The sequence below is a fragment of the Colletotrichum fioriniae genome (assembly GCF_027942845.1).
Source record: "Colletotrichum fioriniae strain IMI 355084 chromosome Unknown scaffold_3, whole genome shotgun sequence".
Taxonomy (NCBI): Eukaryota; Fungi; Ascomycota; class Sordariomycetes; order Glomerellales; family Glomerellaceae; genus Colletotrichum; species Colletotrichum fioriniae.
In genome coordinates, this window is record NW_027076839.1 from 1,919,898 (window position 1) to 1,943,938 (window position 24,041).

General features: G+C 55.4%; 2 protein-coding genes across 2 annotated transcripts; both read right to left on the reverse strand.

Annotated features, from left to right (window-relative positions):
- Positions 1 to 3,197: 3,197 nt before the first annotated feature.
- N0V96_003422 (uncharacterized protein) lies at positions 3,198 to 6,344 on the reverse strand (the record flags this gene model as incomplete). Its single annotated transcript, XM_053198539.2, has 1 exon — positions 3,198 to 6,344. The coding sequence occupies one exon, from the start codon at positions 6,342 to 6,344 to the stop codon at positions 3,198 to 3,200; it is 3,147 nt and encodes a 1,048-aa protein (XP_053044075.2).
- A 14,842-nt stretch (positions 6,345 to 21,186) lies between these two features.
- N0V96_003423 (uncharacterized protein) lies at positions 21,187 to 21,501 on the reverse strand (the record flags this gene model as incomplete). The annotated part of the gene is made up of 2 exons (XM_065756832.1): positions 21,187 to 21,436; positions 21,470 to 21,501. The coding sequence occupies 2 exons, from the start codon at positions 21,499 to 21,501 to the stop codon at positions 21,187 to 21,189; spliced, it is 282 nt and encodes a 93-aa protein (XP_065614599.1).
- Between the last annotated feature and the right edge of the window lie 2,540 nt (positions 21,502 to 24,041).

Consider the following 24,041-nt stretch of genomic DNA (forward strand, 5'->3'; position numbering starts at 1 on the left):
TCCGCTGCCCGTCAACATCCCTACCCTGTCGATTCTCGAATCCACGTCTTCTTTTCTTCCATTTTCCACCCAGGGGGCTCATCGGTTGCGACACGCGCCCAGCCCAGTCAAATCATGGCCCCCAATGAATGGCTTTCTTCCTCACCCCTCCCCGCATCGTCGCATTCTCCTTCGCTTCCACGTCGTAGTTGGCTCACCTTACGCGTAAAGGACGTTTCTCTCCGAATAAGGTAGCATGAACTGCTGCTGCTGTGGTGTATGGTGTAAAACTACATCGCGATACCTCGCATCTGGTGGAAACGTAACTATGGCACATACACACCCATTCAGGAAGACCTTCTCCGCATCTATCTTGCTTCGTCCGTCCACTTCAACGGCTCCCACATGTCCCTCTACTCTCCGCACGTACCCAAATCCCATCCATTCCTCCGTCTGGTCTTTATTTCCATCCAGCCACAACTCTGACAGTGACCTGTTTGATCGCGTCCCTCCTCCCCCTCTTCCTACCCTTCTTTAGCCCCAAAGCATGTGCAGGCAACACAAGCAGCCATGCCAAGCCAAGCGGGAAAGGCAAGTTTCTGCCCTGCCTCGATGTTTTGTTGTCTGCGCATCCTACGGAGCCCCCTCCGGGATGCAGCTCCGGAAGACACGGCAAAATCGGATAGCAACTGGGTTTGCCAACGATTTGACTTCCATCATTGGTCAATTCCCCTTCCATCCAATTCCTCCAGAGTCCAGAGTCCAGAGTCCACCACCTCTTTGGCCGAGCTGTCTATTCACTACCGACAATGCCGTTTCTCTCACAGTTTTCGGTCGGGTTGCATTGATTTCCCTCTCTAGAGTCCACGCCACGGCCCGGGGGAGCTCTCTTGTCTCTCCAAAAACCCCTGCCTTGCCTCCGTCCATCCTTCCGGATCCTTGGTCGACCCATGTCCCCAGCAAGTGAATCCCCCCCTGCAAATCAAATGGAGGAAAAAAATAAACACTGTATCTCTGTATATGAGACAAGTCTCTAGTTTTGTAGGAATTCTGGCGTGCAACAACGCCCCCCAGCAAACAGGAACACAAAAAAAAGGGAGGAACACAAGAAAATCTCCAGCACGGAGATTGCACATGTTACACCATCCAAACCCCAAGGAATAAAATTTCCACCACATTTCTCCCCCCTCCCTCCCTGTCCTTTTTTCCCCTCCTCTTCCTGCACCCCGGATCATCCAGACCACACACACATGCTCCCGTAGGTTATGCACAGATGCATGCGTAGTGTAGTTACACACCGTGACACCCAACCCACTTGGGAAAAAAAAGAAAGGGAAAGAAAAGCCCGCAACAAATCATCGAACCACCACCCATCCCATCCAGTCAACGACGAAAAAAAAGTCTGGAGAGAGCTTGAGCACGGGACACACACAGCACACACGCAACTTTGCCTGCCATCCGGCCCGGCCGCAGAATCCCCACCCACTCCATCCGGGCCCCCGTTCGCCATGCCGACCCCCCTCACACTCTGATCTTCTGCAAAAACTGCAATTGAGAAAACCCCAAGTGAGAGAAGTAGAGAGGATTGAGACTCTCAAAGCTTAGTGCCCACCCATAGTTCCATACGCACGCCAAAAAAAAGGAAAGAAAAAAAAACACACAAAGTCATGTCATGTCATGTCATTGTTCAGCTCCACACTCCTCTCCTCTCTTCTACCTTGGAAGTTCCACAGCCAACTGCCCAACTCAACCTTTCAGCTGCAACTTTACCTTACTTTTCACTTATCCGACATCGATGCTTTCGTCTTTGGTGTGTCCTCCTCTGGTGACTTTCTTCAACCCCCGCCGCGTACACGTATTCGCAAAACAGTTCGCCCCGTCACACCCAACTCTGCGACATCTCAACCCTCCCCCTTTCTCTGCCCCTATTCAGTTTAGGCCTCCCCCAAATAATCTGCCAAACCTTCTTCAACAAGGGCTAATACTGCTAAGCCTATTACGACATAAACCCTCCTGCTCTTTTCCAAAGTACTGAAAAAAAGGCAGAGTAGGCAGAAAAGATCCCACAACGACCCTTGTGACATTGTTCATGGTCCATGTCACCAAGCCGTGGTCCACACAGACATACAGACAGACAGACGGATAGGACAGCAGTGTGATCATCAGGGTAATCCGTTGACATTTGGCACCAACTTTCTCAACGAGCTTGTCCACAGCAAACTACCTTACATTCCAGTCCCCCCACCTCTGTTCGTTCGTCCGCCTATGCCCCCAAAGCAGCCAAACAAAGATAGCCCCCCGCCCGACCCCATCCATTCCAGATGATTATGCTTCATGTTCAATGCTTAAACATATTCCCCGTCCAAAACCGTGCTAACCCGGCCGGGACCGTCCTGGTCCTCCGCTTGTCCCCGTACCTCAAGGCAGTGAGCAAATTCCTCCCCGTTAATCAACAAACACCTCTCACAAACTGGCCCCTGGGGTGATGCAATGCTTGAAAAGATGAGTGGTAATGGTTCTTCCACCATCGTGTACTGTGGATCCTCTTTCAAATCGTCAGAGACAAATCGTGAGAGAAACAAAAAAAAAAAGAAAGTTTTTTTCCTATGGTCTTTTCTCGACTCTTGCTTTCATCATGTCGGATTGATCCCAGTTCTATAATATTCCTGTCCCTTCCTGACATGTGGTATATGCTGTGTCCTTTCCCGTTTCAAAAGTCGACCGCACCCCCGGGCATCAGGCCTCTCGGGGGTGGTGACGGTTATGCCCTTATTCGCCGTCCCAATGAATAATCCCATGAACAAATGAAATAATGGAGAAAAAAAAAATAAGGTGTCCCGTTGGTATCCCTAGATAAAAAAATGGTCCTCGCATCCTTCAAGGAGAGCGGGTGAAGCGAAAGAAAAATAGTCGTAGACTACACCAGGAAGTTCTCCTTCATGCCAATAGTACGCCGCAGTCGAATGCCAAAGGGGGTATTGATAGCACATTAGATCCAAAAAAATGGGGCGCGCTGGGAATTCTGTCTTTTTTGGGTTCGGCCGTGTCGTTTCGCGCCTCAGGGGGTACTCGGGCCCCCCCGGGCATATGTCGTTAATTGTCTGTCGATACTGATACAAAACTTGGGGAATAAAAAAAGGAAACAAATTTATGCCAAGAAGCGAAGGTGGTAAGGCCTCAGCATGATATAGAGAGGATGGCCATGTGATAAAGCCGTTTTAAGTCGCCTTCTCCATGCTGGACTTGGGGCTAATGTTGTTGGATCGAGTGCCGAATGTGTTAAAGACTCGTCCGACGCCACGGGACTTGCTGGTGCCCGTAGATTCCAGGTCGTCGTTGTTGCTGAGCAGAACAGTCTGGACGGAGTCAATGTTGACGCGGCAGAAGAGGGTGGAGAAGAGGTACTGTTCGCCGTTGTGATCAAACAGGGGGAGGGTTCGGTAGCCGCGCTTGAGACCGTTGAGCTTGGCAGTGTGCGTCGCCACGGGCTGGCGGTCGTTGTAGCTCTCGCCGTTGTGCGAGAGTTTAACCGACCAGCGAACAAAGATGAGTTCGGGGAACTTGGTCGTAACCTTGAAGGTGAACTTCTCATTGAAGATCGGGTTGAAGCCGTTGCCCGCCTTGATCTTGGTGCGGAACATGAGGGGCGTATCCGAAAGCGAGCCCTCGGCGTCCGTATCCTTCTTGTCCCTCTTGTCGCTGGAGTGGAACACCTCCACCTCGACGTACGGATCGACCGTCTTGTTGTTGGGCATGCCGTTGGGGCGCATGAGCTGCTGGGCCGAGATGACATCAATGGTGAAGGTGACCTCCTGGCGTTCCCGGTGATGGCCTTCCCATCCGGGGGGCATCACCTTGATCTCGCGCAGCTCCTTGGGCTTCAAGACGTAGCCGGATCTGTCGGTGCCACTCTCGTACATGGCCTGGTTGAGTTGCATGCCGAGATCGAACGTCTGCCAGTTGAGTGCGGCCATCTGCACGCCCTTGCGCCAGTAGCCGATCGGGTTGAAGTTGTTGGACGTGATTCGCGTGCGGTCGGGGTAGACGCGCATGAGGTACCGCATGTTGTGGAGCTGAATGGCTCTCTTCTCCTCCTTGGACCTGCTGTTCTTGTGGAAACTCGACTCCATGAAGGAAAAGATGTGGTTGTACGCCTTGGCCTCGGTGGCGTCGAACCCACCAAACTTGAGGCCGGCGCAGTACACACCCAAATCTCCGAGGACCTTGACCGTCTTGTTCGATGACCGTCTAGGGGGCATGCGCTCGCCGGCGCTGTCGTTGTCGCTCGTGCTGCTGCTCAGGGCGTCCTGGACCTCTCCCTCAGTGATGGTGTTGACACGGCTCTTGCTGACGAGGCGGCGGGATGAGTGGCTCGGGCTCAGGATGGGGCTCTGAGGCAGCGACTGCGAGGGGACGATGCTGTTGTCCAGCTGAACAGGCTTGGGGTACGGAGAACTCAGGCTGTTACCGCGTCGGCGACCGGTCGACTCGGCCGGCTTGGTGGGCTCCGGGGGTGGCTGCGGGCGCTTGACCTTGATGAGCACTCGTTCCTTGAGCTGCTCGGGCGACGGGAACTTGTCCGAGGATGGGTCCAGGGGTGCGGTGACGAGACGAGCGCCAAAGGTCTCCTTGATGATGCGGGCCATCTCGGCCTGTTGCGCCGGGTTGCAGTGAACCTCAAGGGAGATCCAGAGAGGGTACTTGGTCGCAACAAAGGCGTACTTGTTGATCGTGGTCATGGTCTCCTGGAAGCTAATCGAAGTGGTGAGCGTGCGGCCGTGGTTTACCGTGGGGTTGCCATCCGGTCCATCCCAACAGTCGACCTCCACACAACGGCAGCCGCGGACGAGCGCGGAGATGTAGCCCTCGACGCTCGAGAGACCGGCGACCTGTCGACCCATCAGGTAGGTGTTGTGAGAGCTGGAGACAAAGTACTCGTTCAACGGACGGTCGAGGGAATAGGTCTTGGGCTCCTTGATAGCGGGCAGGTTGTAGGTCGACGTCAGGTAGGCCGCAAAGGCGGCGTCGCCCATTCGAGGGCCGTCGCTCCACTCGGAATCTTTGGCGTGCTTGCGGGCCAATCTGTTATACGCAAGCTCCCAATACGCAGGGTCGGCTTCGACGTTTTCCCCCTGTGTGTCACGCAGAAACTTCTTGAACTCGTCGAAACTGAGGCCGGCTGCTGGGTTGGCCGCGACCTGGTAGTAGATATGGCGGATGTCGTCACGCTGCTTCATCAGACCGACAAACTTTTGGAATTCAAAAAAGTTGAGGCGACGATTCCCGCGACCAGTGTCGGTGCCAGTGGCCGCCTCAAACTTTTCGGACAAATCCTGCTGCGAGGCGTGAATGTGTAGGTTCCGGCAGACGCGCTGGACTCCTTCAAAGTCAATGTCACCGACGTCGAGAGACAGCGTCTTCTCACCACTTTGCCTTGCCATCTCGGTGAGCCAGTAGTCGCGAATGGCTCGGTCGTTAAAGGCCATCAAGGACGCCATGAGATCTTGTCGGTGCTTGGAGATGGCCTCAAGCGTAGTCACCCAGTTGTGGAAGGTGCTCTCGTCGTCGGCGACCAGGTGCATCATCTTGGTCTTTGACGTGTTGTGCTCGACGTACATGATGGAGAACCAGCGGGCCTCTTCGGTTTCCGGCACGCCATAGTCGAGACGGTACTGTCGAATGTCGGAACCGGTTCTAATCTCCTTGATGTCGTCAATGTAGAGCTGCTTTTTCGCCCAGGAGATCTTGGCGGCGTCGGGCTCCAGGACCAGGATGAAGCGCTTCTTCCAGTTCTTCTTGGAGACCTTCCTAATCCAGGTGCCCTTGAGCAGCTGGAAGGGGATGACGGGGCCGGCAGTGGTGTTGGAAGGCGAGGTGGAGCCGGCCAGAGACGCGGTGGTGCTATTCGAGGACGACTCTCTGAGAGCCCCGTCAAGACCACCAATCAACGACCTGAGATCGTCCATCTCATCAATGATTTCATCGTCAGAGTCGCTATACGCGGCAAGATCGGGTGGGGCCGTGTTGTTGCTATCACTCCTCCGGCGGAGCATACCGGGGCCAACGCTGCCGTCACGGCTGTTGGGGGCAGCGGAGGAAGTCCTGCGACGGGTGAACCTGGCCGTGGCTCGGTTCGACAGGCGCCGAATGATGTTGTTGCTTTTGCTGACGGCCTCTGACATGGCACTGGGGCTGCCAACCAAGGTCTGTCCGAGTGAGTTGTCACTCGTCTTCCTTGAGATGACAGACTCGGGCAGAGAGAATGAGCCGGCCGAGAACTGGTCGTCCGCAAGCTCACGACCCCGGTGCTCAGGAGAGGCCTGGAGCGAGCTGTTGCTCGTCATGACGGCGTTCTCTGGGGACATGACGGGCGAGCCCTGTTGCGAGCTGGAGGCCACGGAGGAGGCGCTTATTGCTGAAGCTGGTACTGTGAATTGTTGCTGTTGCTGTTGCTGTAGGTGTTGTAGGTGAATGTTGGAGGGGATGTTTGTCTGTACATGGCTTGGACGTGTGCGCCTAAACTGAGTAGACTGAGGAGGCATAGTGGGAGGTTTTGAAAGGGGTAGAGGTGAGGGCAACTGAGTTGAAGTAGAAGTGGGAGACATTGTGAGAGTTCGTGGGGGTAGCCTTCGCTACACGCGGGTTTGGAGAGGTCCCCGCGGCGAGATCCTAGGTGGATGATCTGGCGTTTTTATGAAGAAGTAGTAGCTGCTTGAGACGGCATCCTTGGAGAGTGTGGTCGTGTGGAACGGCCCGTAGAGGGATAGAGAATGCGGGGGATGCGTGGGAGGAGGTCGATCCTGAGATATGAAGGTGGGCGTTCCACACACACGGGGCTGTCTGGCAGGCAAGGGTTCGGGTCCAAGAAAGAAGCAGCAGGCCGTGGGGAGAGGTGATGATCTCTTGCTGCAGAGTCGTGTAGGTCGCCGCGCGGTGCGATGCGATGCGGCGCACCAGAGGTCCTGACAGACCACACGGGTGGAAAAGTTATGGCGCTGGTGGTTCGTACTGGTACACTGCAGGCGGACCAGCAGTGAATCAGGCGTAGACGTAGAGATGTAGGCGTGGCAGGGCGGACGAAGCAGGGTCGGACTGGGCCAATCGTGATCGCAGGTGTCCGTCGTTTCGTCTTTTGGGAGTTCCGGCCTCTGGGTTTGGGGGTTGGTCGACAAATGTGCGGGCCTGCGCAGTTGCTGCGATGGCTCTCAAGGCGAGGTGTGTGATGTGGCAGGTGTTGTATGCAAGTGACTGGTTTGGGTCTATTTCCAGGTTGGGGTCGACGGGACCGACAGCATTGGCAAGCCGCTATGCAATGATCCCGCAGCGGATGCTCGTTCGTTTTTTTTTCTCCGTGTCTTTCTTGACACCTTGCGTTCGCTTCTGGCAACTGGTTGCAGTCCTAGGTCGCGCAGGCTCGTGTCCGGCAAGAAGAATCGAACGTTGAATCGGGTGGGAGGTGGTTCGGCGCAACAAGAGAAAGTCTTGGGTGGTGGTGGTTACTCGGGAGAGTGCGCACGGCGCAACAGTTGCAGATGAGTCAATGGGCAGATTCCTCGGGTCGAGTGCCGGGCGCGCAACTATTGAACACAATGAGTTTTCTGTTATTTTCTTTTTGCAAGTTGAGTAGTGCGGGTGGTTGTGTGCGTTTGTGCGTGTGGTGAAGAAGAAGGGTTGTGGTCTGTTGTTATGTAGTTGAGCAAAGCAGCAAAGGAGCGTTGCAGGTCAGACGTCGTTGGCAGTGGTGGGTGTAGTAGTAGTAGTAGCAGCAGCAGGAGCAGCACGGGTGCGGTGCGTTGCGTGTGAGACTGACTGGGCTGGTAGACGGTCAGGACGGAAGGTGTAGTGGTGGTGGTGGCCAGTCAAGTCTTATGTGGGCGGGAGTGGTCGTTGGGGCCCGGGAAATTATGAGTAGACGGAGCGGGAAGGAGGCATAGCCAAGAGCTTTATTTTGGAGTAAGGGCAAAGACCAGCACAAATAATGTCAGGGTCAGGAGAATAGAGGGCGAGGGTGAGGGTGGAAACGAAGGGAAACGAGCAAGAGAGTACGGGAGGACGGGGGGTCAAGAGGTGTGTGTACTAATTGGAAGTACCAACCAAAGTATCCTTGAGGTGTACGGGTACGCAGGAAAGGTAAGGTCTGGTCAGGTAGACAGACAGGCGTGTGTGGACTTGCGGACGGTGGTGCTGGGCAAGGTTGAGCAGGGTAGCAAGTAGAGAGAGTCAGAGAGAAAGAGAGAAACCCCAGGTGAAGAAAGGTAGAGACACCGAGGGGAGTATGGCGTAGAGTGACTTGACAGGGCTCCTTCAGAGAGCGAGCGACCGAGAGTGGGAGAGTGGGAGAAAAGTGTGGGAGACAGAGACCAAGAGGGACTCAGTTAGAGAGACAGAAACAGAGACAGACAGATACACACCTCTCTGGGTCAGCAAGGAGAGAGAGAGAGAGAGTGTGTGTGTGTGTGTTTGCAGGGAAGGCGTGGAAGTAAAACGGGAGCGAGCCAAGATGGGCTGCCCAGATGGATGGGTAGGAATAAAGTAGCCTACATGGGCATCATCAAGTATTTCTCCGTATAAAAGTGTATAGGAAGATACATGTGTACAGCGCACACGCCGGGCGGGAGGCAGAGGAGCGTGGATGGGCGCGCAGGAGTGTGGGCGCAGGGGCGTGGTGTTCCTGATGGTGTAAGGCGAAAGAAGCCGGGGGGAAGAGCCTGAGAGAGGAGAGGTACAGAAATGGTCCATGGACAAGACAGACCAGCAATGCGTGAACCGTGAAAGGCCCCAAGGCCCAAAGGTTTGTGGGTAATGAGGAGGGCCGACGAGGAATGCGAAAGAAGGATACGCGCATACGCGGGCCAAGGGCCTTTTCCAAAGTGCAAGTTACGATGCCTTGGCTGGTTAGGCAAGGTACCTTATTTCTCAGAGGCGACTATTTCCTCCTTCACAATTCCATCCGCCTTAGTCCGTCCAGGCATTGGAACCTGAGCTGCCTTCCCAGACTTCCTGTACTGCTGTTAGGCCACTGGATTCGTGATGGAGGCAAGAGAGAGAGAGACTTATGAATCCACGACACAGACAGACCGACAGCAAGAGAAATAAAAATAATAAAAAGCGGAACACGAAAGGGCAAAAAAGGCAAAGGCAAAATAGAGAGAAGGGAAATGGGAGGGCGAACAACGCCGCGACGGGGGCGTGAACTGGGAGACGGCGCTAAGCTCTTCGAAGCATCTTTAGGTACCTTAGTGGAAGCTATCCGCAAAGATACGTATCTTTTTTCTGATCTCAAGGTGAGGTGCTGATGAGGTACGTACCCCCAGAGGTCAGCCCCACCACGTCCGTCCCGTCACTTTCATCCATCCGTCACCTCCACGGAGTCTTTGCAGTGTCTCTCCTTTCTTCCGTGGCATCTACCTAGGTAGGTATCTTGATGTGTTTATTGTTGTGTCTCCTCCGGGTTGATTCCCCTTCTGTTTTCCATTCTTCTCCTGAGATTGGACTCTCGAGAAAGCGGAGATACGAGGCTGGCCCGATGACGAGACTGGACCGGCTGGGCTGGAATTGAGGGGCGACCACGGAAGGGGGGGAAATGGAAATGGGAGAGTAGTAAAAGGGAAAAAGAAAAAAAAATCACAGTCACGTAGCCGTAGCGCACAGGGCCGAGATGGAGACGCTGGGCGTCACTTTGCAATCGCAGTTTGGGGGGGACATCAAAATGGGACATGAACGTCTCCTCCCCCAGTGGAGTACGTACCCGGGCTAGCTGACGCCCTGGCCCTGGGACGACGCAAGGTATCCTCGTACCATGGGACCTTGGGTACCTGACCAAGTACCTGGGGGAAGATGGAAGAGAAGAGTCCAATTCCGACAGGGGGCAGCAGGCTGGCAGGGAAAAGGCACGAAATTGAGCATATGGGCTGCACCGCTGCAGGGCAGAAAGCTCAACAACACCCAGTGACCCAGCGCGCATCCGTAAGAAATACCCAGGACTGTTAGTATGTACTATGTAGTGCAGCAGCAGCAGCAGCAGCAGCAAAAGGGCTCATGCGCAGAAGATGGGGAACTGGGCAGAATTCAGAAATAAAGAGGAAGCTTTCCACCGGGGATTAGCATCCGTAGGGGAGAGAGAGCACCAAGCCGAAAGACAGCAAAAGAGAAAGGGTGTGTCGTCATACAGAAGCAAAATGGGGTGTGTCGTTAACATGACGAATAAATGAATGGACGGACGGGGCCTTGGAGAAGAAAAAAAAAGACTGAGAGTGAAGGCGAAAAAGACAGGAGAGGGCAAGCAGGGAGACGCCGAAAGAGACGGGGGCCACCGGTCCTCCCACCAGCCCAAAATACAGAAAACCTAAGGGGACAGGACAAAAAAAAAAGACATCAAAAGAAGGGGCAACACAACGGCAGAAAAATAAAATAAAATAAAAATAAAACCTTCAGGAACATGGAAGTCAAGACAGGGCCCATGACAACCACCTCAGGGCAGGCAGGGAACATGGCATTCTCTACAAGTACGTACCTCTGTAATTCCCATGCTGCTGCGTCTTCTCCCCCCTTCCCGGGCTCCGTCATGTCATGGGCAGGCCACAAGCCGCAAGCAAAGCCGCAAGCAAAGCCGCAGGCCGCACGATGGCCTTCTGGGGAAACCCAAGGGAGGCCTGATGTGGAAGGAAAAAGAACAATTCCAATACCAGGAACCGCTGTTGCTCCGGCTCATGCTGGCTCTGCTCTGCTTGCTTGCTTGCTTGCTGCGCTGCTCTCTTCCCTCCTGAGGATACGCAGTAGGGTAGGTAAGGATCAGGTACGTCCCGGGCGACGACAACCTCCAAGGTACTGTACCGGCCGGATACAACGCCATGTGCACCGCTCTCGTCCAGAACAGGGGTCCCGCTGGCATGGAAAAGGAGGGAGGGTGTGCGAGATGGATGACTCCTCTGTCTCTGTCGCTGTTGCTGTTTCTCTTGGAATGTCTTGTGCGTCGTCCCCCGAGACCACCGCCCGGTGACAAGCCAGAAGCAACTGCCAACGCCAAACCCCAACGCCAGCAGCACTCCATACCCAACACACACGCCAGAATCAGACCCGGCCCATGTCCCTTCATCCCCCAGGGCCCAAAGTCCTTGAGTGGCTCTCTCTCTCTCTGTCTCGCCTGTGGCACAGTCGTTCGCGGCGCATCTCGCCACGTTTCCACCTCATTTGCCCCCCCTCAGGGGCTGCGTGCGTATTGTCTCTTATGTCTCGTCCTTTTTCTTGTATTGCCTCGCCCGTTGGATCATCAGTGACACCCCGTTTGACAAACAATCTCCTCGTCCCGTCTTTGGTAATCTTGTATTCTTCCTCCCGGGCAGCAGGATTTTGGCACGCACCCACGCGCCACGGCAGGAATAACCTCGACGGTTGCCTTGTCTTGTACTCCCGGGTTCGTACCGTAAGATGCAGGACAAAGTATGGCATGGCAGCATTCCCGCCTTACGTTGGCCTCGTCGGATCCTGCCAGCTCTGCCCTGTCTCGTGCAACCATCAACGTGACTGCGGCTGCTGCTGCGGTGTGTATCCATGTCGAATTCAGCGTTGGCGGCGCCATACTATCGCACTTTTAACTTGACATGTACAAGATGACGGCAGCCAACGATGCACTCATCCGGGTCCTGCGAGACTCGAAACTTGCCCCTTCTACGCCAACAAAAAAGGCTGTCTCCCGTGCGGCGTGCGGTGGTCTCGGCGGACGACGCAGTATACCTCGGCGCCTGGCTCGCTGTGAAATGAGTAAGGTGGGATCAAGTACTACCAAAGCTCTTTACTGTTGAGGCGACAAGTACCTGCGTCAAGCGTTGGAAATAGCCCAGGGCAGGACTAGCCCTTTGCCATGCGCGCTCTGGGGAGATGAAAGCCAATGCTCGGGCATCTCAACAAGGCTCAAGGGACCACAGAGTTGAGCAAAGGATGTTGAAAAGGGCCAACTTTCCGATAACTCGGCCCATGGACCGGTACATTTGCGATGTAGTGCCACAACGTATCTGTACGCAAATAGGCACCGTCTGTACCCAGGCATTCGATGGCAGAGATGATGCCTGGCTCGACGGCCAGAGCTTGCCATCCAAGAAACCAGTAGACGACAGCATCAACAGGTACCGTCGGTGACGAAAGGGCCTGTGAGGTCAGTCTGACATGATGATCCCATGTTTGTCGTCCGCTAAAACTAGGTGCCGAGGAACCGTAATTGGTGTCTTGTTTCCCCCAGACTCTATTACGTCGATGCCCTTTCTGCACGCGCCATGGCATGCCCGCAAGGTCGCTTTGATGCGTTGTGCTCTGTACTGTAGCCCGGTGCTCGCCATTGCTTGCCCGTACCGCCCTATCTCGACTGCCGTTGCGTCGTGCCCTGGCCTTTGGTGACGATGCGTTAATGCGATACGTGTCACCCAATTTCCCAGGCCTTCTCGCTGGTCCGTCACCCATTCAGGAAGTGTGTTTCTCGTCTGATTTTGGCATCTGCTCTCGCGTGCCGAATCCCCGCCCTTCTGCCGTAGTCCTCATCCTCGTCGTCCACAGGGAACTTGGAGCTCTCGTCCCAGCGTCTCTGCCTTTTGTCATGTCCAGCTGACCTCAACCTTTCTCCAAATGTTACAAAAGTCAAAATGTACGCAACTTTGCCCTTTGATTCGACCATCAAGGGATTTGCTCATTTCGATACAGGATCGGCGCTTGATTGTTGCTCATCAACAGTCCAAGAACCTGGTAGACCCGGTTGCATTCCAACGTTGGACGTCGCCGATGGCTCAATGTTGATCTCGGTCGTTGCTGCTCGCAGCCTGTTCTCTTCAGACGCAGCGAGCGGTCATCGTTGGCTTCCTGCGAGCAGTCCTCCGTCCGCACATTCCGCACCGGAAATATTCAGCTGGCCTGCACCACCCGCACTCGGACGGCCTGGTCAGCCGGCCGTCGCATGCGGCCGTGGGGGCGTGAGTGACATTGTGCGTACCCAAGGCATACTGAGCTGGAGCTGTCGCTATCGAGTGGCCGACGTCGATGTACAAGCTCGCTGCAAGCCAGCTAGTCCTCCACGGCGATGATAACGCTCCTCTTCCCATGACTGGCCATCGTCTCCATCCTTGAACCATTCCATCGCGATCCTGAGATGCCGTCTGTGATACGCAATGCTGAGGACCGTTGGGCAAGGATGCTCCTCCGAAGGCGCCGCAACCAGTCGAGGTGACTCCCTTATGCTCAGCGGTGACCCACGCCCCCATCTCTCGGTGTACCGGGAATGCCTCATTACCTCAGCACGCATTTGCTCTTCCCCACTACATTGTTCCTGTCCGGATCAAACGTCTGGGTGTAACGCTTCCGAGGTGAGCACTTGAAAGCAAAGCGGTTGCCTACAATGGTTCTCCAGCAGGGTACACCCTTCGGCGCTCGCTCCGGACTCACGTTGCCCTTCCCCGTAGTGCTTTGGGGCCCTCAACCCCATAGTCTGGAAGCGTCGGGACTAAAATCGCGGGAACGACGGAAGAGACTCCTGTAGACTAGTTTCCTTGTTGCAGTTTTCCCTCATCCCAGTGTCCCAGTGTCCCAGTGTCCCAGAGAGTACGTGACGGGCATTTGCAAGAGTCTTAACGAGCTCTGTAAATATGCAGCCAACGGAGGACACCCGAGACCTTGAGACGACCAAGTAGAACTCTAATTGTCCACTTGTGTTGCATCCTGTGGCAGTAGCGTGTGGCTGGTCATCGCAGACCGTGGCACACGGCCAGAGACTCACCATCAAGAAATGAGAAAAGGGCCCTGATCATCTGCGAGTCCGAGTGGTTATCGAGCCGTTTGATTGGTGTCCCCTTCTCATCCTCGACTCCCTCGACCAAAGATAGCAGCGAGTGCTTGAGGACGGCGACCCTGACTTGCCCCGTTGCGAGACGGTGAGACCTGATCAACAGAGCCGCTCCAGGGGTGCCATCTTGTGTGGTTGTTTGAGTGTGGCTTCCGGGGCCGGAACAGCCACGCAGCTTTTGGCGACAGGCGGCGCCTCCATGGGATTCCACCGATCAACATGGGATTATGGACATTACGGGGATTTCGACAGCAGATCGCTGTCCACTGGCGCTGGTGGGTAGCGGTCGCAGGGTTGGGCGGTTTTGCTTCATCCTCCCCCATCAGCCTCCATTCCCCTTGTGAGTCACGACCGTTTCTGTTTATTATTATTCTTTTTTTTTTTTCTGTTTTGGAGGTTGAAAGAAAAGAGGGTTCTTGATGCGTAGACGGCCTCTTGTTCTCAACCGACCCCATGGTTGTTGAGTCTGCGAGAACAGGGGTAATTTTAGTTGCAGCTGCTCAATCCGCCCGGTTGGGACTGCGGTGATTGTCGGGCACTTTCTCCATCTTGGCTCCATATAAGAGTGATCCATCGCTATGGATAGCAGTCGCCCGACCGCTGTATGATTTGGGTGTGCTGCACCGCGGTGCAATGCGTATGGAAACTTGCCAGCAAACCGGCTGAGCCCCGTGGTCCAAATACAGACGAGAGGATGCGTGCGAGAGAGACCACAAATCTCCCAGGCCTTGCTGTGTTCTACATTGCCATCCCAACCCTCATCCTTGGCGAATATTCATCATGCGTGACGTGGCGTCCAAGGTAGATTCAGCGGCTGGCTGATATGAAGTCAAAGTCGTTCAACGTCGGGAGGCATATCACGCAATCGGCCAGTCGTTAAGACATCCACGGGCTGAACGCGGCGGGGTTGTGAGTTTGACAATGATTCACTGCCACATCAAGGCTTCGCAATTCCTCCGTCACGATTAATCGTTCTCGGTCAGATGCAGCCGGACCCGTGATGGGAGACGTGCGGTTAGGCACAGCACGTCGTCGTTGACATTACGATTTGCTCGAGTATCATGCAGCAGAAGAGCCGAACTGCAAGCTTGGTAGGGAACCGTGGTTGCGCAGGAATGCGAGTTGTGGGGTAGGTAGCGTCGTACAGAGAACTCGGGCAAGGGAGGTTCGTTCTGACTCTGCTCTACTCATCCCCCTCAAACGTTGGTAAATGAGAAAGCAACGGCCGCAACCAGGGCGCCGGGGTCAGAGCTTGCGCCGTCATTAATCCCGAGTGCCTTGTGTAGTGCTGCCGCTATTCATGATCTTGGTGCGAAAGCCACTCTTGAGGGGCAGAAGGGGTTTCGAACGACTAGAGCAGGGCAAGCCACACACTCTCTTCCAAGAATGGGTGACGGACCGCCACCATCAAGGATGATCAGCACGCGCTGCTTGACAGTCCGGCTGGCCGCGGAGGCGGCGCCGAAGCCATTGGGGCCAAAGAGAAAGAAAAAAGTTGGTGACCTTGGTATCCGCAGAAATCGTCATACTGCGTTTGCGAATCCGGTCTGCGAGCATTGTCTCGGTTGCCTCAGCACGACCTTGGCTGGGTAATACTATCAGCTCCCTCTCTCTGTACCGAAGGCGGCTGTTCGGATCTCAAGCGAGAGCTGGGCAAGCAGTTGGCAATTGTGCTAATTCTGAGGAGCTCTGGGCGTGCCTCTGATGGCATTCTTCGAATCAAAACTTGGCCAGCACAGCAGAGGGAGGGGTGTGCGGCTATCCGAGCCAGTGCTCCTGTTTCAACGAGTAAAGATGTGGTCGAAGGACCATTGCGAATGGTGCAAGTACCCGTCCAGTACAGTACTTTGCGCTGCCTCAAACATTGAAGCCCGCTTTGCCCAGCGAAACCATTCCGCATCGGAATGGCTTGGAGGGCCAAACTGAGGTCGATCAGGAGGGAAAACAGAGGCGCGGTGGAGATGAGACTTGACAGGTCCCGTCAGATGGCTGACCGTATGCCGTCTTGTCATTGCCCGTCACTCTGGGCTTTTTTCTTAATCTGCATCGTGTTGCTGATGCGAGGGGGGGGTGGTTAGTGGCTGCTCGACGCCTCCACCAGACTCCGCAAAACTGCCCTTGCGAGTAGCACTGTCAGATGAGACTTTGGGGGAACGTCTCTTCGTGGGCACCACCAATAACGCAACGGAGCTGCAGCATCGCATCTGGGGGACTGCCATATGCAGCCTTGCCCGCGGCCCCCTGCTCACCACGCAACTCCGCATCATCGGCGCCGGAGGGGCGTCACCTGAGCAGAGGGGATTGGTCAAATGGCGCTCGATGACTGCTGCGAGGGCGGGTACACACATCTCGCAGCAAATCTGCTGTTTCTGATGTGCTGCTGGATTCTGTTGCGTTGCTGGCGTGTCTGAGGCGCGTCTTGGTTACCCTGCCCTGATGCGATGCGACGATCAAGACACGTTGGCTGTGCTGTGAGCAGGATAACCAACGAGCTGACGAGATGGCCGGCCGCTGAACCTGGTCCCTCCTGCAGATGACTGTCTTGCGGCGAGGGTGCTGTCGTCGTCCTTCACTGCCTCGTGTCTTGAGCCTTGGCTGCGCTCACCTCCAATAAGCATAACGCAGAGGTCAACGAGAAACCGATCAAAAAAGGTGTTGAGTCGGAAGCTACGGCGCTAGCACCGCGCCCGTCGGGCTCCTATGCGGCGGGCATGTCTTGCTAGTCCCGGGGGACCGACCTGCTGCGGGGTTCAAAAAACCGCGGGCTATCAGGGGCGTGGTCGAGGAATGCCGAGTTTCTCCCCAACTTGCGATTTGGCTGGATGGGCGCTGAGAAGTGCAACACACCGACATTTGCTTTTCGCGAACGAGACAGGTCATGCGGTGGTTTCTGTCAACATGCCTAAGCAGCCATTTGCCCGTACAGCACGATGGTATGCAGCAATCAGTCGCTTGGCGATGAGAACGCGGCCCGACGGTCTTGACTCCAATGGATGAGCTAGCAAGCGCTGTCGTGCCCCAATTTCCAAGCCGTCGACAAGTCAGTAGATGCATTGCACGCCAGCGTCATGTATGTCATTGCCTGTCGCACCTTGCTGCGTGTGCCAAACCTGCGATAGGGATGAGACGAACGCGGGTTAGACCGGGTGCCAATGGCTTTGCGTTGGAGGTGCAATAGCAATAGCGTGAGCATGCGATTGTGACTGCTATATCCTGCTGAGCCGGTAACCGTCTTTTCCGATCAACCGCCCAGCCGCCAGGTAACGAAACCCCACCCGGCCGAGGAGTGGATAGCCGCCGGATGGTTCCCTTAATTGCGAATGATATTGCGAACGACAATAGCTGAGCCCACACAACACTCCCTGTCTGTGTTGCATTTGGGCAGGCCTGTCGACTCGTTGCTCTTCTTTTTCATTGATTCTCCATTGTTCGTGTTTGATGGGCAGATTGACGTTGCGTCTAACATGTCAGCCGGCCACGTTGGAAATCAATCGGCCGAGACGACCCCTGACGGGGCCACCCATCTGCCTGGGCCTCTAACGTCCCTGAGCGCACACAGCGAGTCGTCTCGCACAGCGGACCGGGTGTCGGAGTCATTGATTTTTTTGAGCCTCGTCCTCTCCCGTTATTAGGGGTCCTTGTCTTGTGCTTTTTTGTGGACTTGGAGCGTGACTGGAACACAGTGGTGGTGTCTCATGGACGCTCGGAGTTTGTCTCCGTAACCAAGGGTCGGGACCGGTAGACTGCTCCCGTGCCTGGTTGTCCCTTATTTGGCGCCGAGACAGAGGGTCGGCTCAGTCAGGTACGCGTGGTCGAAGCATGGGAATGATAGGTACGGTGAGAGAAGGAGGGTCAATACGGCAGAGATCCGGGAGGGCGTGATGCGCCGATCTTGACTGTGAAGGTCGATATTGTTGAAGAAGAGTAACACCGTCGCCAGATTCAAGGTGTGCGGTCAGATGGAGGGTCGAAGCTGGTTGGTCGATTCCCTGGTCATGCTCTTTGGGCCCCTGCAATGGGTAGCGTTGCTGCTCACCGCCGCCGCGTTGGGAGCAGAGCCTCTCGAAGATGTGTGGACTTTGCAACTTTTGGAGCACTTTGTAAAGCGGTGACCACACCGGCGGTAAAGAGCGTGGGATATGGTCAAACGCCTCCGGCCACGATGCCTTGGTCGATAACAGGACAGGAGCAGGCGAGTGATGGAGGCGACTGGCGGTCCCAATCACACCACAGGGGCGGAGATAGCGTCGAGAGCTGGGGAAAAGCAGTCAGCGTTGGGCTCCCATTGGGTGCGGCCCCCTGGAGTGACGTAGTTTTCTCGAAGCCGGTTCGAAGGTTGAAGACGCGTCGAAGGGGCACACAAGAACCCCAATCCCGGGCAGGGACAAGCTGAGGCGGACAAGGGGGAACAAAGAAAAGGGCACAGAGGCCAAAAAGGGATCCGCAATCTGGGCCAGTGGTTTCTGGGTATCCGGTGCTGAGGAGAATCCCGGGCCCCCGAGCAAGCAGCAAGCAAGCAGCCCTGCGCTGCACCGAACCGCTGCCGAAGGGGCCCCCTCCCCACGTCGGGCTGGTGTTCGAGGGTCCCTTGTCGAGGGATGGTGTTTCGTTCTTGGGGTGCCGTCATCACGGTTGGGACTTGAAGGTTGCAATTTTTGAGAGGGAGGATGGTGGGTCGTTTGATTAGGTAAGTCTGTCTTATCTAAGCTGGATATGTACGTACTGTGAACTTGGTGGAAGGAAGCAAGAAGTACGTACACTAACAACGGGTAGAACGAATTTAGCAACCGCTAACTTCAGAGAACCCCTCCTTCCCGCCTCCACTGCGTGCAATACGCTACGAGGTACTTTACTACGGGAGAAATGTGCGTCGGACTTCACATCACCACATTCTTGGCTGATTACGCGCGACATAATGCCTTGGTCAAAGAGGAGAACAGTCTGTGTGATGTTTCCCGCGTGGATGGAGATGGGATTGAGACGGCAGTCCCTTTCCCGCCCACCGGCGCGGTACGACGCGAGCGGTGTGGTGTCTTGCTTCCATTGGCCGGTGTACAGCAACCATCGCGGCTTCTGAGATTGAGAATCGCACCTTTCAAGTGCAGACACCAGACGAGAGGGTGACGGCGGCGCCGAAGTTGCCCATCTCAACGGCAGGGGTGAGCCATTGGGCTATCGACATGGGAGGACGGATATGGAGGGGGGGAAGGCGCACGCAAGAGAAGGAGAAACCCAACCCAACGTCTTTGCTCGTGTCGCAACAATCATCTTGGGACCTTGGGCTCTGTCTCTGGGGGCCATGGCTCCCGTACTCCGTACCCTACGCAGTCTAAGAAAAAAATTCCAAAATGGGGTCACGAGGGCCTTTCCCAAACACAACCACGTCCCCGGTCGCCTCACCCAAGCAGACGCTGTCACACTTTTTCCACCTCGTCGCTCGCTTACTCTCTGGCTACGACAAATCGGATGCCGACAAGGCAGCAAATCTCCCGTCCTCCCTATCCCTCCTGAGGTGCTATTCTCCCGATTCCTCCGTCTGCTTGGCCAAACGCGCACACACACTCGTACAGAGAGTACAGCCATTCTTCTCCCTCGACCCAATCGCCAGGGTAGAAGACGAGGGGGGGTGGCATATCGTATCTCTGAATCGAGGCCATGAACCCCCCTGCTCTCGTCCAAATATCCCATTCCGCCCATCTAGTTAGATACTCACCATCGGACACTCTGCCACACGCGCTTACTTGTCTTGCGTCCTCATTTCTTCGGCGCTGTCGGGGGCTGCTCACATGGGCTCTCAAATGCACCTCGCACCTCGGGCCCAGGCAAAGGGAGAGGAATGGGAAGGTATCATGGTCTACGGATGGTCGTCCATTTGTCACCCTGGTCTTTGACCACAGAACTAATCACTCGCCCCCAAGTCTACTCCAATCCGCGCCGTGCCACGCCACGCCATGCCATGCCATGCCATGCTATGCGATGTTGCTTCGCAGCTTCAGTCTTCTCCCTTTGGAGAAGAAGCGAGTCCGACGAGATTGCCCACGCGCCAGCGGAAGAGGCCCAGCCCGAGTGCGTCTGGTCTGTCTTTCTGCGATTCTTTTCGGCGTGTTAGTCGGGACGATGATGCCCGAGGAAATGGCGCGGTCCTCACTTCCCGTTCGCCCTTTGGACCGCTCCAGATCACAACTGCTGGCATTTTGGGGGCAACAGCCGCTGCAAAGTCGACTGGAATCAGGCTCTTGAGCCGAACACTCTTTGAACCCTCACGGCCGGAATGGTCAGATGGGAAATGTCGCTATCGCCATGCTGTCTTTCTTCCATTCGCTGGAAGCACACGCCCACCCTGGATTGTCCATGAAGAGTCAGGCCGTGACAGCTGAAGTGCGCGCCATCTTCATCTCCTCTGTCGCAGCTTGGGCAGTCTGGGGTCTCACATTGCGAGCATCCCCTTTGCGGCTCGGCGCTTGCCCCATGCCACTGGGGCTGCCCTAAGCGGAGCAGGCATTCTACTTTAACTTTTTGCCTTTTGTGTTTCCCTTTTTCCATTTTTGGGCTGATTTGGAGATATTTCTTGTGCTACGGAGCATCTCACACTTCGCCCCGTCTCACCGCCAGCCGCCAGCGCTGTGTCTGATGTGGGGGATGGTCCATGGACGACACACGTGCTTCTCCCCTGAGCCTCTGACACGGCGCTACTGACAAGCCTCAACGAGATACACACATGTCCTCGGAAGTTACCAGGCTGTGCCGCTCGAAATTTACCAACCGCAACCGTGGAAATGCTGGAGCCTGGAGAGATGGAGTTGCGCCAGAGCCCGCGGATACGGATACAGTCTCATCGGCTGCTACCAACGAAGCACCCCGGCCCCCTCGGCCTTCGTCTACGGAGCAGTTGTACTCTGTACCGTAGTCTGTACAGTGCTCTGTGGTCTGTACAGTAATCTCCATCCATGAATGGGTTTGTGGGCTTGTGGTCCACATAGAGACAGTTTACGCTTTTGCTACACACGCGCGGGGTGGATAGATGACAGGGGCGCCTGAGATGTACGCAGTAGGGAAGTCCAACACCGGCTCTGTTAGCATTCTACCGCGTGACATTACACAGTACACATTAACGGCCATGGCACGATTAGGAGAATCTGAGCTGGCAACGAGCCCGTTTCATCCGCCCGTTGCCAAGCATGACGGCAGGATAAACCCGCTAGCAAAGATGACCAGCTGTGAAGCAGAAAACAATTCCGGATAATGGCCGCAAACCGGGCGGGGAGATGGCTTGTTGGAAAAGAGTCGAGCATCAGCCAACAAAACGAACAACTCCGAGTTCCTGTTTCTTCTGCCCTATTCACAGACTCACAGGCCCGTCATTGTCTCGGGCTCTCGACCCGCGTTTACTCCAGTTTGCCGTGGGTTGACCTCATACCGATGGACGATCCCTCCGTGGTCGCCTTGACCTCGGCCACGCTGTCGTCTTGCTGGCTACATTGGGGCGACGTCTCCGTTCCTCGCGATGCCGACTTGCCGTACCAAGCCTTGTGGTTCTCGCAAGAGCCAAGGTAATTTGGAGGCATGGTCGCGCGGGTGCAGCCCGCAGCCCGCTTGCCCTCCACCTCGCTTCTGCCGCCACTTTGCAGTCTTGACCTAGGAGGAGTTGCGAGGGACTGCACGGCTCACTCGTCGTCATCAGCGTCGGTACAGTCTTGCATTGTCTGGTTTTGTTCGGCGCCCTGCCCGACGCAGTAGTCAGTACCTCACCCTGTACAGACAAGTAGAGCGCTTCTTTGATCAGGACGACCATTGAGTTCCCTCCCCCCGGCCCGTCTCGTATCATCAGCCGCAGCCGCCCAGCATGACAACCGCACCCGCGCATACCCTAATCTTACAGTGCCTGTCTACGAGAAGTCAGATACAACACCAGACCCGGGCCCCCAGCCGACACAAGCACAATAGCATGTCTTGTCTTCTGGCGTGCGCAGGATAATCGGCATCCCTGTACATATCGTAGCCCGGCCGGTCAGGGTATCTAGAGGCACTTTTGGCATGCGCCGTTGCGAAAGCCAAGCTTTCCAGTCCTGCCCTGCTGTTTCTTGGCACGTTTTGCGCGGGTGAGAAAGAAAGCGGTGTCTCTTTTCTCTTTGCTGTCGACTCTCAGACCTCGTGTGTTCCCCACGCAGCATATCACTCTGTCGAGGGAACCAACAAGGGGAAACTCTGTTCAGCTAGCTAGCTTTTGCTGATCGTAGCCGGCGAGCGAGCAACTCGGCGTCGACGATGGTGACACGAGGCTGCAGTCTCGTCGAGTGCAATCTCAATATCCTGTCAGCTAACCCTGGACAATCTGATATAATTTTTTTTTGCTACGAATCAATTTACTCGGTCTTGGGCGTTTCACGCGCGCGGGCCGAATCCACCCCCCATCAAAGAGGCTCGAAAAGATTGAGATTTGAGCCAAGAGACTAGAGACGGAGGGAATCAAGCGGCCGGGCGGTGGACAAGAAACAGAGACACTGGTTGACTGCATCGCATGATGGACGGCGGATCCGAATGGTTCCCGAACGCCCTCTGATTCGGTTGCCTTACAGGACCGGCAGCAAGGCAATGCCTGTTCCGTAACAGCAAACAAAAGAGAACAACAAAACCTATCCAACGAATGTGTCGTGGATTTGCATGTCTCGCCCTGACGGTCGAGGGTCGTCTTGTCCAGCTTGCTTTAAACGATCGGCGCGCATTGAGCATGATGACCAACAGTCTTGTTCATCTCGCGAGCGGGCTGGAGAGGCTCCCTCCGAAGACGGATACTTTGGTTCTCGTCTCCCTCGAGTCCCCATCCACCGAGCCATCAGTTGCGGAGAGTTTAATGGTTGGCCTGGCAAGCCTTGTCACTCACCTTTTTTCTTCGGTATGGGTTGAGTCGGACTCTCGAAAGACCCCATCTCAGTGTTTCCACTTGACCTGGTTGCCAAGCCCGGCTCCTCGTCTCATTGCTTGCTGTGGCTCTTTGATAGTAATGTCTCTTTTTTTTTTTTTTTTTTTTTCGTATCCGGCCGTTTCCGTAGAGTCTACCTAATAATCGCCAAAGGTTAAGTCTCGTATGCGGCTTACTGATCTACTTTCTTGAACAGCTCGCATCTCATCTGGAAAGGTTGGTTCCAGGGTTCCCGTAGTTCAGCTGCCCAAGCTTCAAGGAGAGAAAACTCTCCCCCCTGTTTGCGACTCGCCATTCGGATTAGTTACAACGGTTGGCTCAAGGTATCTCTTGTGTCTCTTGGACGCGTATCCTGACTCTCAAAATCGAAATTGATTCCAGGAGCCCTGCCCTGCCAGACCGATGATTCGGAAGGTTTGCTCGCATCATTGTTCGCAGTCGTCCCGGTTCCTGGCTGTTCCCAACATCCTTGCCTCATGGGGAAAGAGGCCGTTCCGATCAGGCACGGCCAAGGACAGCAAGCACGGTGTCCCGGAGGCCGGTGCCTACCTTCCCAAGTTCCCAGTGCCAGTTGCGCATCTTGACAGCCTGACACCTCTGACAATGGAAGGTCCAGTGTCCCGGTTCCTTCCTTGCAAATTTGCTGGGTACTTCTTCAGGTACCTTACTCCATCTCCATTGCATGGATCCGATGCTTTCTCCCGGCGGAGCCTCACTAAAAAGCAACAACATGAACTTGAACATGCCATGCCCTGCCCCATTTGCATGTGCATGTGGGCTGGAAGAAACAAGCCAGTACGATGACTTCACCCATGACGGCAAAGCAACACGACATCAACATCACTGGCCAGTCCATCCTAGGTCGCTTGGGTCCTTGATCTCGTCACCGTGTCGCCGTGCAGCTGGGACCGTGGTAGAAACGCACTCGAAATAGCTTCTTCTTTCAACCTGCGACGTTCCTCCAGCCCATCCTGACGCCACAGGCAGTTCAACCACGCGTGGCCCCCAAAAAGTGATGCCGCGGGGTTATCCTACTCGAAACTTGGTCGACTGCCTCGCCAGCTCACGTCGTCGACGTGACATGCTTCGCCTGCGCTCCCCAACAGTGTCAGACGCAGTGATTCAGATGGCTGCCGGCATAACGTCCCACAAAGTACGGAGAGCACCACCAATATGCGTCAGGCAAACTCCATACTCGTTTGGCCAACGCATCCATGCTACAAATCCCACCCATCCTGACCTCCGCTGCTCGCACACACTACGCGCATTCACTGACTTGGGCGCGGGAGACGACCTTGACCATGCATCACTGCACCCATC